At 43.3% G+C, this 15,795-nt stretch overlaps 1 protein-coding gene across 5 annotated transcripts in view; it reads left to right on the top strand.

Annotated features, from left to right (window-relative positions):
• lsamp (limbic system associated membrane protein) overlaps positions 1-15,795 on the top strand; it is a 1,629,956-nt gene that overhangs the window by 1,325,706 nt on the left and 288,455 nt on the right. For all 5 annotated transcript variants that reach the window (XM_078409128.1, XM_078409131.1, XM_078409130.1 and 2 more), the window contains one exon: positions 6,398-6,630. In XM_078409128.1, coding sequence (XP_078265254.1) covers positions 6,398-6,630 — 233 coding nt within the window. The remainder of the gene's footprint in view (positions 1-6,397; positions 6,631-15,795) is intronic.

The following is a 15,795-nucleotide window of genomic DNA, read 5'->3' as shown; positions in this document are numbered from 1 at the left end:
GAGAATGGGTGATTGATGGTGGGTGTGGATTTAGTATTAGAAATATAGAGATACAGCGTGGAAGCACGCCCTTCAGCCCACCGAGTCCTCGCCGACCACAATAGTTTTGTGATACACCACTATTCCATCCACTCCCTGTGAACGAGGGGGGGTAATTTAAAGAGACCATTTAACCTACAGACCCACACGTCTTTGCAACGTGGGAGGAAAGCGGAGCAAAACACAAATAGAAAAAAACAAATCCATTGTAGTCCAAAAGATGGACCGTAGTGTTCCTTTGTGGAAGTACGGTGATAAGGGTTGTGCAGGTTGGTTCAAGAACATGATAGTTGTGGGAAAGCAGCTCTTCCTGAACCAGTTGGTGTGGTGTATGCTTTTGTGCTTCCTGAAGATGGCTGGATGATGGAGATCCTTGATGATGGACGCTGTCTTCTGGAGGCAGTTCCTCATGTAGATGTTAACGGTGGGAAGGCCTGTCCACAATGGACTTGACGGACTCTAGCACTTTCTGCAGCATTTTAAGTCCCCGTGCATTGGAATTGCCATACCAGGTCATGATGCAAACGAGGGTGGCGTTGTACCACAGCAGTAGTGTTGCTCCCTTACAGCCCCAGAAACCCTGGTTCGAACCAGACTAAGGGTGCTGTCTGTACAGAATTTGTACGTTCTCCTTGTGACCACGTGGGTTTTCTCTGGGAGCTCCGGTTTCCTCTCGCATTCCAAAGACGTACAGGTTTGTAGGTTGATGAGCATTGGTAAATTTGTAAATTGTCCCCAGTGTTAGGATAGTGTTGGTGTACGGGGTGATCACTGGTTGGCACAAACTCGGTGGGCCGATGGGCCTGTTTACGCACTGTATCTCTGAAGTCTAAAGACATGATCCTTTCTGCACTGCATTTGCCAGAGTGTTTAGAGACATTTTGAATTACTAGTCATTGAAAGATAATAGAGGATTTTGCTCACCTCATTGAAAGTATGAAAATAGAGGTGTTGGCGCATTTTCTTCATGATTACATCAGGCTGCTGGGCCCAGGACAGATCATGTGAGATGTTAATGCCCAGGAATTTGAAGCTGCATACAATCCAACGGTATGAATGTTGAATTCTCTCATTTCAAGTAACTTCTACAAACACTCCCCTCACCACACACTTTACCTTCCTCTCCCATTGCCCTCCCTTCTTCTGCTAGAAGTTGGTTAACCAGGTCCAAATTTCACAACGATGTATCCCTCTTGGCATCACAGCATCCCTAGCCAACAATCAGCTTATCAGGGAACCTCCTTGAGTGAGGTCATCTGTTGCCACCTCTGATTTGGCCTGGTCTTTTCTTGCTTGCAGTCACCGCCCCCCCCCCCCCCCCCCTCTCCTCCCCCACACAATCACTGAAGAAAGGTCCCGACCCAAAATGCTGCCTATCCATTTCCTGCAGAGATGTTGCCTGACCCACAGAGTTACTCCAATACCTTGTGTCCATCTTTGGTCTAAACCAGCATCTGCGGTTTCTTTCTATTACAATTTGAATCTACCAACCGTCTCCACCGCCAGCCCACCAAGGTTCAACTGACGCAATGTCTCCCAACTTCCTCCTTCTGAAGTCAACGGTTAGTTGGCATCAACAGTGAGTTTGAAGGAGCGTCTCGACCCGAAACGTCACCCATTCCTCCTATCGAGAGATGCTGCCTGTCCCGCTGAGTTACCCCAGCATTTTGCGACTCTCTTTGGTTTAAACCAGGACTCTGGAGCTCCTTCCTTCACACGTCAATGGTTAGTTCCTTGGTTTAGTTAATGTTGAGCAAGTGAGCAAGTTGCCTGCAGCAATCAACCAGGTGCTACTAACCTTTGTGTCACTAGAAAAGTTTCCCTTTTTTTCTTTAAAAGGCATTCCTGATATTCAACACTCCAACCAATTCTGTGTGTTCAACTTCACTGCTTTAAAGAGAACAACCACACCTTTTCCAATGTCTCCAATAACTGAAGTCCTTCGTCTCTGAAACTATTATGGTAAATCTCATCTGCAACCTCTCTAAGGCTTTGACCATCCTTCCTAAAGTGTGGTTTCCATCACTAAAATCAGTAACAATTGAGGCTTGAAGAATTTTTATGATTTAATGCATTTTTTTAAAACTTTGGCACATTATTCCTCTTTTCACATACATAAGAATTCCGTTTACACTTTTGCACACCATTGTCAACTTGTACTGCTGACGACAGAAATCGTCTCTGCATCCACATAAAATATTGTACCATTCAATTCATCTTACTTCCCCTCAATTTTCCTGTCAAAATGTATAACTTCACACTTCTCTGGATTAAATGTCATTTGCCAGGTGTCTAATTGTTTAACCAATATCTAAGTACCCGGTGTATATAATGCTTTTTCATTAGTACCTACATTTCTGACAATGTCCTAAATGTTAGGTCCAGCTTGTTAACATGCACTTCAAAGAGTAGGAGTCGTAATGCTGAGACACAGGGAGCTGCGGATTTTGGTGGGTTTGAGCAGAAAACAAAGTGCTGGAGGAACTCAGTGGGTCAAGCAAAATCTGTGGAGGAAATGGCTGACATTTCGGGCTGGGATCCTTCTTCAATCTGATTTCCTCCAGCACTTTGTGTTTTAATCCTAATATTGACTCTGGAGACACCACTGTACACTTCCTTCCAGGCTATAAAAAAACACTCTTCACAGACGCTCTCTGCTTGCTGTCTTCTCTCCGTTTTAGCTAATTTTGCAGCCAAGTTGCTTCTGCACCTTCACTCCCATGGACTTCAATGTTGTTAATGCCACTTCAATAATGTTTCCGAAGCAAAGTTTTCAAGAGAGAGTTAGATTTAGCTGTTGGGGCTAAAGGAATCAAGGGATATGGGGGAAAAAAGCAGGAACAGGGTATTGGTTTTAGATGATCAGCCATGATCATATTGAATGACGGTGCTGGCTCGAAGGGCCAAATGGCCTACTCCTGCACCTATGTTTCTATGTTTCTATGTAAACACTGTGGCGCAGCAGTAGAGTTGCTGCCTTACAGTGCTTGAGACCTGGGTTCAATCCTGACTACTGGTGCTGCTTGCATGGAGTTTGTACGTTACTACTGTGACCATGTGCCTTTTCCTTGGGTGCTCCAGTTTCCTCCCATATTCCAAAGACATACAAGTTTGTAGGTTAATTGGCTTTGGCAAAAATTGTAAAATTGTCCTTAATGTGGTGGATAGTGTCAGGGTAAAGGGATTGCTGTCGGCGTGGACTCAGTGGGCTGAAGGGCCTGTTTCCATGCTGTATCTCTAAACTTAACTAAACTAAAAAACTAACCTAAACTAAACTAGAAGTATGATTGTAATCCCATCGCCATCCAAAATTACAAAGGAAAATTAAAATTGGTCCAAAAGATTTCCTTTTATGATATTTCATGTTCCTGTGCTGCCTACTTTTGAAATCAGCATTTCAGTTTAATTTAGTTTAGTTTATTGTCACGTGTACCGAGGTACAGTGAAATGGTTTTATTGTGTGCTAACCAGTCAGCGGAAAGACAATCCATGATTACAATCGAGCCATCCACAGTGCACAGATACACGATGAAGGGAATAACGTGAATAACATCTAGTGCAAGATAAAGTCTAGTAAAGTCAGATCAAAGAGGTAGATAGTAGCTCAGGGCTGCTCTTTGGTTGGGCCTTTGCCTTATCTATTTGTCTTGATGGCTAGGGATTACTTTATTTCCATTTATGTCTCTTTGTTCTGTCGGTTTACTATTCAATTTCCCATTACCTTACAGGTGTGTACCTGGGTTCTAGTTAATTAATAGGAGATTTCCTTTCCTACTTTCCTCTGGGCTTCTTTCTCTTCTCTGGTTTGTGTGCTTCTCAGACACCAGTGAGCCCTCAGGAGGGATTTATGTTGTACATTAGGAGGGTAATCACCTTGTCTTGGCATGAATAGGAGTCGATTTGCAACCTATCTCAGCTCTCAAAGATTCTACTTTTGTCGCTGTCAGTGCAAATAAATTCCGAGAAATGGCAGAAAAACTGGAAAAAGAGTTTTGTTTGCCAATCAGAGGGACAGAGGACAAGAAAATAAATCATGAAGTGTGAATGACAAACAGGTAATATGGAGATAGAAACAGTGAGAATGAGAATCAATGGGGCTGTGATTTCTTCTGTGGGTGCTGGTCTAAAATGGGCACTATCGATCCAACTGCCCATTCTGTATTACCTCCCAAACTTTGTTTCCATTTGAAGAGATTTATTGCAAGCATCTCAATCAATATCATCAATTTTATTCCCATCACCCAAAGAACAAAATTACTCACAAGCAGATAGTGATGTGAGGAATTATTTTCACCCTTTTTTTGGTCAATGGTCGGCACTCTAAGTGATCATGTTGTATTTTTTTCCACTTTGTACATTTTTTCTAAAACGTCCAAATTGATTCTTTTTTTTTTGTGTGTGTGTGAGAAAATGATGGGAAGTCTTTGTGAGGGGGTGGGAGAAATGGTCAGCGAAATGAAAGCAAAACTGTTTCACAAGATCGCATTCAGTGACACAAATGGTGAGCATTAATTCCTGGCTTCCTTTATTAAAGCTCAAATGGGAGTCGTCTGCCTTAAATGCATGAAAAGATTTAACAGGTCTTATTGAAATCAGTGCTTTTTCAAGGTCACCAGAATTAATTCTGTGTAACCCCAGTAATACCATTATAAGAAGCGAAATATGCAGCTCCTTTGCTCCATTGAAAAATGTTAAAACCATGAAAGATTGCACGGAAATTGGCTCTGGGAGGGTATATCAAAATTCATTTGACAATGTAGCCAAAATCAGTGTCTTAAATCAGATTTGAAGGTGCATTATTCATTACTTCATGGTGCATGCTTCATTATTTGTTATTACTTAGTGCCTTGCAGCAGCTAGCATCCATTCTCTGAAACAACATTTTTTTGCAAGCTGTATTTTGGAGACAGTGTGTTTAACAATGCCACTCCCTGTGCCATGCCGATTGAAAGCAAGCAGGATAGTTTTAATGCTACATCTTGAAAAATATCGGTATTATTGTGTGTATTACTATTATTATTACTATTATTTTCTGTATTGAGGAATGATATTATTATTATAGATTTTCAGTATTGAGAAATTATAGATGTTTAAAATTGATTAATTGTGACAGAAACAGATTTTTTTTCCTGAAACTATTGCTGCTGGACCATATATTATTGGAGATGGGCATTAATGTTCAACATATAACTAATGACATCCATGTGTTTTCTCGCAAGTATGTGCAATTTTATCCAGAGTGCACTTGTGTGCTGGTTGCCCAGTAATGAAAATCTTTGTACATTACAAATCATTTTACCACTAATTTGTTTTGCTGACGTGTTAATGGACTGAACATTAGAAGCAAGCAGTCAAAAATATGATGTAGCAGGTTTCCATTGTATTATTCTTATAACCTGTGCACATTTATCGTGTATTACTGAACGCAGAATTACCATTTACAAAGGAGCCATTTCCAATATGACCCTCAAACAGATCTCAATCATTGTTATCATTGTTGACCCACAAAAGGTATTTTAAAACACTGTTCATGCTGTAGCACTTCCAAAACCAGTCAAATTAAAATATATATAGGTGTTACAATTTCTGTTTTGAACTTTTCTTATTGTATTTAATTCTAATACCATGGGCAGTTATTTTCAGGCGATGAGTAAAGAAGATATGTACAAATGATATTTGAAAACTAAGTTTACGAAATTGAAAAAAGATGTTTCATTCCGTTTTGAGGCTTACATGATCAAGCATGTGTGAAAATCTTACTGCATGTCTGATAGAGTATTTGGGGCAACAATCCAGTCTTGGGGTTCAAATAATGAACTAATTTATGTTCTTAAGTTATAAGAGCAAAATTAGGCCATTTGGCCCGTCAATTCTACCCTTCCATTCAATCATGGCTGATCTATCTTTCCCTCTCAAGCCCATTCTTCGGCCTTCTCCCCATAACCTCTGACACCTGTACTAATCAAGAATCTGTCAATCGCCATCTTATAAATATCCATTGACTTGGCCTCCACAGCTTTCTATGGCAATGAATTCCACAGACTCACCACCCTCTGACTAAAGAAATTCCTTCTCATCTCCTTTCTGGAGGTACGTCCTTTTATTCTGCTCAAATTGCTCAAACGATGCTCCAAAGGTTTATACCAAATGAGCAAAATCCATTCTCCCCTATTAAGTATTCCACATGGACTTTATGTACCCATCCCTATTATCTTCCATTCACATAATGTAATCACAGCATGTTCTTCTGCGTTGGTCTTTCCAACCAGACATTTGAATGAATTGGTTCTCTAGGGCTGTTTCTTTTAGTTCACTTTATTTCAACATTGTTTAAAGATAATGTTCTCTTCTTTTAAAGGTGCTACGTTGACGATAGGATCTCAAAGGTTGCTTGGCTGAACCGATCCAATATTATTTTTGCTGGAAATGACAAATGGTCGGTGGACCCTCGAGTTACCCTATTGACCAGCACTCACTTAGAGTACAGCCTTCAGATTCAGCAAGTGGATGTATCCGATGAAGGTCCTTACACGTGCTCAGTGCAGACCCAGCACCATCCTAAGACCTATCAAGTGCATCTGATAGTGCAAGGTAAGTGTTGATTACTAGCCTTAACCCATCTGTTTGCCAAAGCAACACGTGGAAATTCTTGTGTAGAAAGAAACTGCAGATGCTGGTTTACCACGAAGATGGACACAAAATGCTGGAGTAACTCAGCTGCATCTCTGGAGAGAAGGAATGGGTGATGTTCCAGGTCGATACCCTTCTTCAGACATGTTCTTCCTGAAACGTCACACATTCCTTCTCTCCAGACATGCTGCTGAGTTACTCCAGCATTTTGTGTCTATGTGAAAGTTCTTGATGGGTGAATCAAGTTAGTACTTTCAAAGCTGTATCATTGCAAACATTATCAGAGCCATTAAATCAAAGGTAAGGAATCCAATGGCCTGGGTGATAAATGTAGAACTTAAATGCTTATGAAAATATCTGATTTTTTTTAAAGCCTCTATTATACTCAGCAACCATGAAGCAGGTGGATTGTTGTGAAGAACATTTTACTCCACTGTTGAATTGAAATAAACTGTTGTCATCTTCTGGCCAAAAGAAAGGGCAGACAATTAAAAGGTTGAAGGGAGATTTCAGAGAAGTATATAAAATTATGAGAAGGGCAGACAGAACCTTAGTCCAAGGGTGGAAATGTCCAACACAAGAGAGCATTGCTGTAAGATAAGAGGGGAAAAGTTTAATGGAGATGTGCTGGGCAAGTTTTTTTACACAGAGGGTGGTGGGGGCCTGGAACATATTTTCAGGGGTGGTGGTGGAGTCACAAATGATAGTGGCATCTGAGAGGCTTTTAGGTACATCCCCTCTTAGATGAGGGGGGGTCAAATTGAAAACTACCAGATAGTGAAAGGCTTAGATGTGGGGAACGTGGAAAAGATGTTTCCAGTCATGGAAGAGCCCAGAGCTAGAAGGCACAGCGTCAGAAAAACAGGATGTACCTTCAAAATGGAGATGAGGAGGAATTTCTTTAGCCAGAGGGTGGTGAATCTGTGGAATTCATTGCCACGAATGGCTGTGGAGGCCAAGGCATTGGTTGTTTTTAAGACAGAGATTGATTGGGATTAGTATCAAAAGTTATGGGGAAAAGGTTGGAGAATGGTGTTGAAAGGTTTAAATAGATCAGCCATGATTGAATGACCCGATAGGCTGAATAGCTTTAGTGCTCCTATGTCTTATGATATTATGGTCTTATGTAAGTGCGGGGAAAAGAGAGATATGGATCATCTACTGGCAGGGAGATGACTTTAACTTGGCAACGTTTGGCATTAATGTTGTGGGCTGACAGGCCCGTTTCTGTGATCTATTGTTCTATGTTCTAATATGGTCTATTCTTATCTGCTTCATAAGATGGCATAACCACCCAGTCAAACACCACCAATAACTTCTCATTGTTCATTAGGAATGATGAATACATTTTGACTTGTCAAATGATGCCCACCTCATGGAAAAGAAATGTTAAGACAATTTCAGCAGCTACATTCATTATAGCCCGGCGCTGAGCTTGGAGAATGTTTTATTATATTGTCTTCACAAGGAGTTATTTTAAGAGGCTTAATTTGTTTCTTACTGAAAAGATTGTACTGCAGATTGCATTGTAAAAGCTTGCACAGGGCATATAAATTCTTTAAATTGAATTATCCATAATTGAGACAGTCCCATTGCAACATGTACCAAATAGGATCAACAGCGTAGGAACCTTATCCACAGCCTTATGTGGGGCATGCTATTGAACTGTGGATAGACTGGGCTTGTACTCGCTGGAATTTAGAAGACTGAGGGGGGATCTTATAGAAACATATAAAATTCTTAAGGGGTTGGAGAGGCTAGATGCGGGAAGATTGTTCCCGATGTTGGGGAAGTCCAGAACCAGGGGTCACAGCTTAAGGATAAGCGGGAAGTCTTTTAGGACCGAGATGAGAAAACATTTCTTCACACAGAGAGTGGTGAGTCTGTGGAATTCTCTGCCACAGAAGGTAGTTGAGGCCAGTTCACTGGCTATATTTAAGAGGGAGTTAGATGTGGCCCTTGTGGCTAAAGGGATCAGGGGGTATGGAGAGAAGGCAGGTACAGGTTACTGAGCTGGATGATCAGCCATGATCATATTGAATGGCGGTGCAGGCTCGAAGGGCCGAATGGCCTACTCCTGCACCTATTTTCTATGTTTCTATGGTCATTAGTCATGGTCTCTCAGTGGCTCAATGATGGAGTTGCTGCCTTACAACACCGGACACCCAGGTTCGATCCTGACTACAGGTGCTGTCTGTGCGGAATTTGTACATTCTCCCCCGTGACCGTGTGGGTTTTTTCTGGTCTCCTCCCACATTCCTAAGATGTGGAGGTTTGTAGGTTAATCGGCTCCTATAAATTGTCCCTAGTGTGTAAGGTAGAACTAGTGTGGATGGATTGTCAATAGTCGGCACAGACCCGATGGGCCGAAGGGCCTTTTTACATGCTGTATTTTGAAAATAAATTAAACCCTGTACGAGTCAGGGGTGAGGAGACCACATGCAAGAATGGATCGACTGGGCTTACATTCACTGGAATTTAGAAGATTGAGAGGAGATCTTATAGAAACATCGAATTCTCAAGGGGTTGGACAGGCTAGATGCAGGAAAAATGGTCCCGATGTTGGGGGAGTCCAGTCGCAAGGGTCACAGTGTAAGAATAAGGGGTAGGCCACTTAGGGCTGAGATGAGGAAATTCTTTTTCATCCAGAGAGTTGTGAATCTGTGGAATTCTCTGCCCAGCAGTGGAGGCCAATTCACTGGATGTTTTCCAGAGAGAGTTAGATTTAGCTATTAGGGCTAATGGAATTAAGGGGTATGGGAAGAAAGCAGGAACGGGGTACTGATTTTGGATGATCAGCCATGATCATATTGAATGGCGGTGTTGGCTGGGATGGCCTGCTCCTGCACTTATTTTCTATGTTTCCAAGCAGTGTCTCAGTTTCAACTTACTCTTACTCTTCAAAATGTCTACACTATGAGAATTGTTAAAAGTACTTTAAGAATCACTGTTTAGATTGGGTGTAGACTTGGTATTTCAGGACACGGTGATGCTGGAACCTGTTATGTTCAGTACAATGCCAAAGCATCTGTTTCTCAGATTTAGAACAGAGTTGAAGCATTTAATGAACCGGCTGGTACATGTGCTTATTATGTGATGTAAATGCTATGATCCACCACATCTATTTAAATCACTAATCAAAGAGTGAGATGGCACAGTGGTGCAGCTGGTAGAGCTGCTGCCGCCCAACACCCGAGGCCCAGGTTCAATCCTGACCTCTGTGTGGAGATTGCACGTTCACAGTGCACGGATATAGGACAAAAGGGATAACGTTTGGTGCAAGATAAAGTCTGAATAAAGATATTTGAGGGTCTCCAATGAGGGAGATGGGAGCTCAGAACTGCTCTCTAGTTGGTGAGAGGATGCTTTAGTTGCTTGATAACAGCTGGAAGAAACTGTCCCTGAATTTGGAGGTGTGCGTTTTCAAACTTCTGTACCTCTTACCTGTTGGGAGAGGGGAGAAGAGGGAAATGAGACCGGTCCTTGATTATGCCAGTGGCTTTGCCGAGGCACCTTGAAGTGTAGATGGAGCCAATGGAAGGGAGGTTGGTATGTGTGATGGGCTCACAATCCTCAAGACATTCAATGAATGTTTAGGAAGAATGGTGGCTACTCTTTCAAAGGAAAAGAGCTTGATAGTGTGTGCCATGCCATCTTTACAAGTGTGCAGTGCCAGTCCTGCGTGTTTGTAACATGGCTTCCTTTCTTCAATGGTTAGATATATCTGTTGAACCTGCTGAAAATGGTTCAGATGTTCTTGAAAAGAGGCTGCCTGGATGTCTGGTTGTGAGCTGCACCCCTTGGCATTTGCTGGGGGTGGTCTAATCCTGCTCGATGAGTTAATTGTATCTTCAGCCATAACTTTCAGTCTGCCCCAAGGCTGCCTGAAGCTGAACCTGCAGCATCAACCAGAGAGGCGAATTCAGAGACGAGTCCCTCGTGACCGCAGAATTTAAAACTCGGAATAAATTAAGATTTTGATCAAACATAGATTAGCACGGTGTCACAATGGCATCGCGGTAGAGCTACTGCCTTACAGCGCCACAGACCCGGCTTTGATCCTGACTATGAGTGCTTGCCTGAATGGAGTTTGTACTTTCTCCCCGTGACCCGTGTGTTTATTCTCTCACACACCAAAGACGTATAGGTTTGTAGGTTATTTGGCTTGGTATAAATATAAAATTGTCCCCAGTGTGTGTCGGGTAGTGTTAATGTGCGGGGATCGCTGGTCGACACGGACTCAGTAAGCTGAAGGGCCTGTTTCTGCCCTGTATCTCTGAACTAAACTAAACTAAACACAATTGATTGCATGGCGGCTGATGGCCAGTGTTGGTTTCAGATGAGAGCAACAAGTTTTAAAGCGAATGCTGGGAGTAAGTATTATTACACATACCTGGAATGTGCTGAAGGCGGAAAATGATATGGTTCTTATGTGGGCAAAATGGGAATTGTGTAAATGGGCAAAAATGTTGGCGTGGACACGGTGGGTCCTCTGTTGTGCTGTGTGATTCTATGACTCTAAGATTATGGAAAAAAAAGTTTTTCTGCAACATACTCTTCTTTAATGCAACCCCAGTGCCTGCAATTGACCAGCCAGTGAAGTGTTAGACTGGATACTCAGAGATTGAGAACCCAGGGAAGCTATAACTGCTGATTTCTCAAGTTAGGAGCTAAGGACTGCCTTCGAGTGTTCTCTCTCAGATCAGAGTCACTGTAGAGAATGCCATTGCTATTTAAAAGGTGTCCTTCAGGCCCGACATGAACTCAGAATTCAATGTGACTCTGCTGTGTTCAGATGAGTTTCCTCCTACTTTCCCCTTCCTCACCACCTCACCTATTCTCTTTTCTCCAGAGATGCTGCCTGACCTGCTGAGTTACTCCAGTATTTTGTGTCTATCTTCGGTATAAACCAGCATCTGCGGTTCCTTCCTACACATTTCCTCCCGCTCAGCTCTGTCTTACATAGAAACATAGAAACATAGAAACATAGAAAATAGGTGCAGGAGTAGGCCATTCGGCCCTTCGAGCCTGCACCGCCATTCAATATGATCATGGCTGATCATCCAGCTCAGTAGCCTGCACCTGCCTTCTCTCCATACCCCCTGATCCCTTTAGCAAAAAGGGCCACATCTAACTCCCTCTTAAATATAGCCAATGAACTGGCCTCAACTACCTTCTGTGGCAGAGAATTCCACAGACTCACCACTCTCTGTGTGAAGAAATGTTTTCTCATCTCGGTCCTAAAAGACTTCCCCCTTATCCTTAAGCTGTGACCCCTGGTTCTGAACTCCCCCAACATCGGGAACAATCTTCCCGCATCTAGCCTCTCCAACCCCTTAAGAATTTTGTATGTTTCTATAAGATCCCCCCTCAGTCTTCTAAATTCCAGCGAGTACAAGCCCAGTCTATCCAGTCTTTCCTCATATGAAAGTCCCGCCATCCCAGGGATCAATCTGGTGAACCTTCTCTGTACTCCCTCTAATGCAAGAACGTCTTTCCTCAGGTTAGGAGACCAAAACTGCACACAATACTCCAGGTGCAGTCTCACCATGGCCCTGTACAACTGCAGCAGAACCTCCCTGCTCCTAAACTCAAATCCTCTTGCTATGAATGCCAACATACCATTCGCTTTCTTCACTGCCTGCTGCACCTGCATGCTTGCTTTCAATGACTGGTGCACCATGACACCCAGGTCACATTGCATCTCCCCTTCTCCCAATCGGTCACCATTCAGGTAATACTTTGCTTTCCTGTTCTTGCCGCCAAAGTGGATAACCTCACATTTATCCACATTATATTGCATCTGCCATGCATTTGCCCACTCGCCTAATCTATCCAAGTCACTCTGCAGCCTCCTAGCATCCTCCTCACAGCTAACACTGCCACCCAGCTTCGTGTCATCCGTAAACTTAGAGATGTTGCATTCAATTCCCTCGTCCAAATCATTAATATACACTGTAAATAACTGGGGTCCCAGCACTGAGCCTTGCGGTACCCCACTAGTCACTGCCTGCCATTCCGAAAAGGACCCGTTTATTCCTACTCTTTGCTTCCTGTCCGCCAACCAATTTTCTATCCACCTCAACACTGAACCCTCAATACCGTGTGCTTCAATACCTGGTCTTACAAACCAGGGCAGCACAGTTGCACAGTGGTGGAGCTACTGCCTCACATCGCCAGTGACCCGGGTTCGATCCAGACTACACGTGCTGTCTGTGCGGAGGTTGTTCCTGTCGCCGCGTGGGTTTTCTCCAGGTGCTCCGGCTTTCTCCCACATCCCAAAGACGTGCAGAATTGCAAGTTAATTGGCTTCTGGTGTGTAGAATGCGAAAGTGGGATTACATAGAAATAGTGTACGGGTGATCGATGTTTGGCCGATGGTGGTATCACTAAACTAAACTAAACTGAAAGTAGGGGGTGGGGGGTAGGTTGAAAGCTGGAGGCAAGAAAAGACCAGGGCCAATCAAGGCCAGCCACAAAGGACCACAGACTGGGCATTGCCTGGTAAACCCATTGTTGTCGAGGGAAGGTGTGATCTCAAGAGGAAAACAATGTGGTGAACATTGAAGCTGGTAAAACTACTGGAATGGAGGAAGGGGGCAAGGGGGGGGGGGGGGGGGGGGGGAGAGTGGAGGGGCGGGGAGTGTAAGTAGAAGTTAAATAAAATTAGAGACGTCAAGGTTCATACCACTGGGTTGTAAGCTACCCAAGTGAAATATGAGGTGCTGTTCCTCCAATTTGCGTGTGCCCTCACTTTTATCACTGCTCCTCAGTATTCCTGCCATAACAAACTAAACTAAACTATTGGTAACTTCTACTGGAAACCTATCAATGGAATTTCCCAACAGAACAACCTTATTCTAAAAGATACGTTAAAAAGATTGTGCAGAAGATAGTTATAATATTCCCTGACTCTCAGTCCGATGAAGGGACTCGAACTGAAACGTCACCTACTCCTTTTCTCCAGAGACGCTGCCTGACTCGCTGAATTACTCCAGCACTTTGTGTCAATCTATAGTTATAATAAGATTCTAAATACATCTTAAATAGGCTTTGCATCAACACACTGAATGGTTGTTGGGTGATGACAAATGTGTGGTTGCTGTAATTGTTATTGGAACCTGATAATTTAAATTGAGTTAAATCCAGCGAGGAAGTTTTTTAAAAAAGGATGAGCATCTAATTTTCTGTTTGCTTTAACTAATTTGCTCTGCTTCAGTGAGTTAGCCCGGGGCAACATTATATTAACAATCTGTCCAACTGTGGACATTTAATTATATAAGAAGTAGAAAGAGGACATCTTGCTGAAGCCAGCGTATCCATTTGTTATGATTAGGGATGATACTGTAGTTTAGTTTAGTTTAGAGATACAGCGTGGAAACAGGCTCTTTGGCCCACCAAGTCTGTGCCGACCAGTGATCCTCGCACATTAACACTATTCTACACACGAGGCACAATTTACCATGATGCAGAAGCCAATTAACCTGCAAACCTGTACGTCTTTGAAGTGTGAAGGAAACCGGAGATCCTGGAGAAAACCCGCGCAGGTCACGGGGAGAACGTACAAACTTCGTACAGACATCACCCGTAGTCAGGATCAAACCTAGGTCTCTGGCGCTGTAAGGCAGCAACTCTACTGCAGCCCCACTGTGATTCCTTATTAAAGTCCAAATATGCCACGTCTGTTAGTTCCACTTTGTCCATTTTCCTGAGTACGGCCTCCAAAAAACACTCTTCAGGTGGTTATTCTGTGAAACATAATTTTACCTTCACAAAAGCAAATGGTACCGGAGGAAGTCTGCTGTCCTGAGTTTGCTGTCCCCATGTCTCTGGGCAATGCATTTGCCTCCTGTGGTCTTCCACTGATGCCAGCAGCTCAGGGGCTCTCTCAGCACGAGTGGCCTGCTGAATCTACAATGTTTTTGATAGTCAGTGAAGCGCTATCCTCCTAGGCTTCTACAAGCTGTCAAAGGCTGTCACTGTCAATGAATGTCCTTGACATTCACAGTCAAAACCATTTGGGACACGTTGAAAAATCCTGATTTTTTTCTTGTTGAAGAAATTGAAATTACCCAAGTTAAAGGATTAAAAGTGTGTGAAGGCACACGCACACATACATGTATCATTCATCACTCACTCACTTACCAATCAGTCACTTACTCGCCCACCCACCCATCCACCTGCTCGCTCGCTCATACACACACACACACACACACACACACACACACACACACACACACACACACACACACACACACACACACACACACACACACACACACACACACACACACACACACACACACACACACACACACACACACACATGGACACACTCACTAAAGCTCACATGCTCACTCTTACTCATGCTCACTCACACATTCATTCACACTCACACTCTCTCTTGCTCATTCTCACTCACGTTCATTCACACCCACTCATGCTCACTCTGTCACGTTCACTCACGTTGCTCTTACTCATGCTCACTCACCCACTCACACTCATTCTCATTCATGCTCACGCTCACTCGCACTCACCCACACTCATGCACACTCACACCACTCATGCTCATTCACACTCGCTCATCTTCACTCACACACACTCATCAACTATCACTCATTCTCACTCTCACTCGCCCACTCATGCTCACTGTCACTCACACTTACTCACACCCACATGCTCACCCTCACACACCCACTCATGCTCACCTTCACTCACTCATACCCACTCACATTCACCCTTACCGGCACACACACACTATTACGCTTACTCACACCCTCTCAAGCTCACTCTCGCTCATTCTCAGTTGCAGTCACGTTCACTCACACCCACTCACGTTCATCCTCTCTCGCACTCACTCTTTCGCACACCCACATTAACTCACACTCACTCGGATTCACTCACTCACACACACTCACTAACTCTCACTCATTCTTACTCATTCTCCCTTTCACTCATCCACTCACTCACATGCTCACTCTCACTCTCACTCACTTGCACTCGCACTTGCCCACACGCACAAACACAGCCCCCCCCACACACATACAATAAATATTTAAACAATTAAATTGGGTTAAAAATTAAGCTACATTTACCTTTCTGTGATAGCTGAGTACACCCAATCAT

Source organism: Rhinoraja longicauda, chromosome 12 (genome assembly GCF_053455715.1).
Source record: "Rhinoraja longicauda isolate Sanriku21f chromosome 12, sRhiLon1.1, whole genome shotgun sequence".
Taxonomy (NCBI): domain Eukaryota; kingdom Metazoa; phylum Chordata; class Chondrichthyes; order Rajiformes; family Arhynchobatidae; genus Rhinoraja; species Rhinoraja longicauda.
The sequence above is the reverse complement of the archived record's forward strand: the minus strand, read 5'-3'. Positions and strand labels throughout refer to the sequence as shown.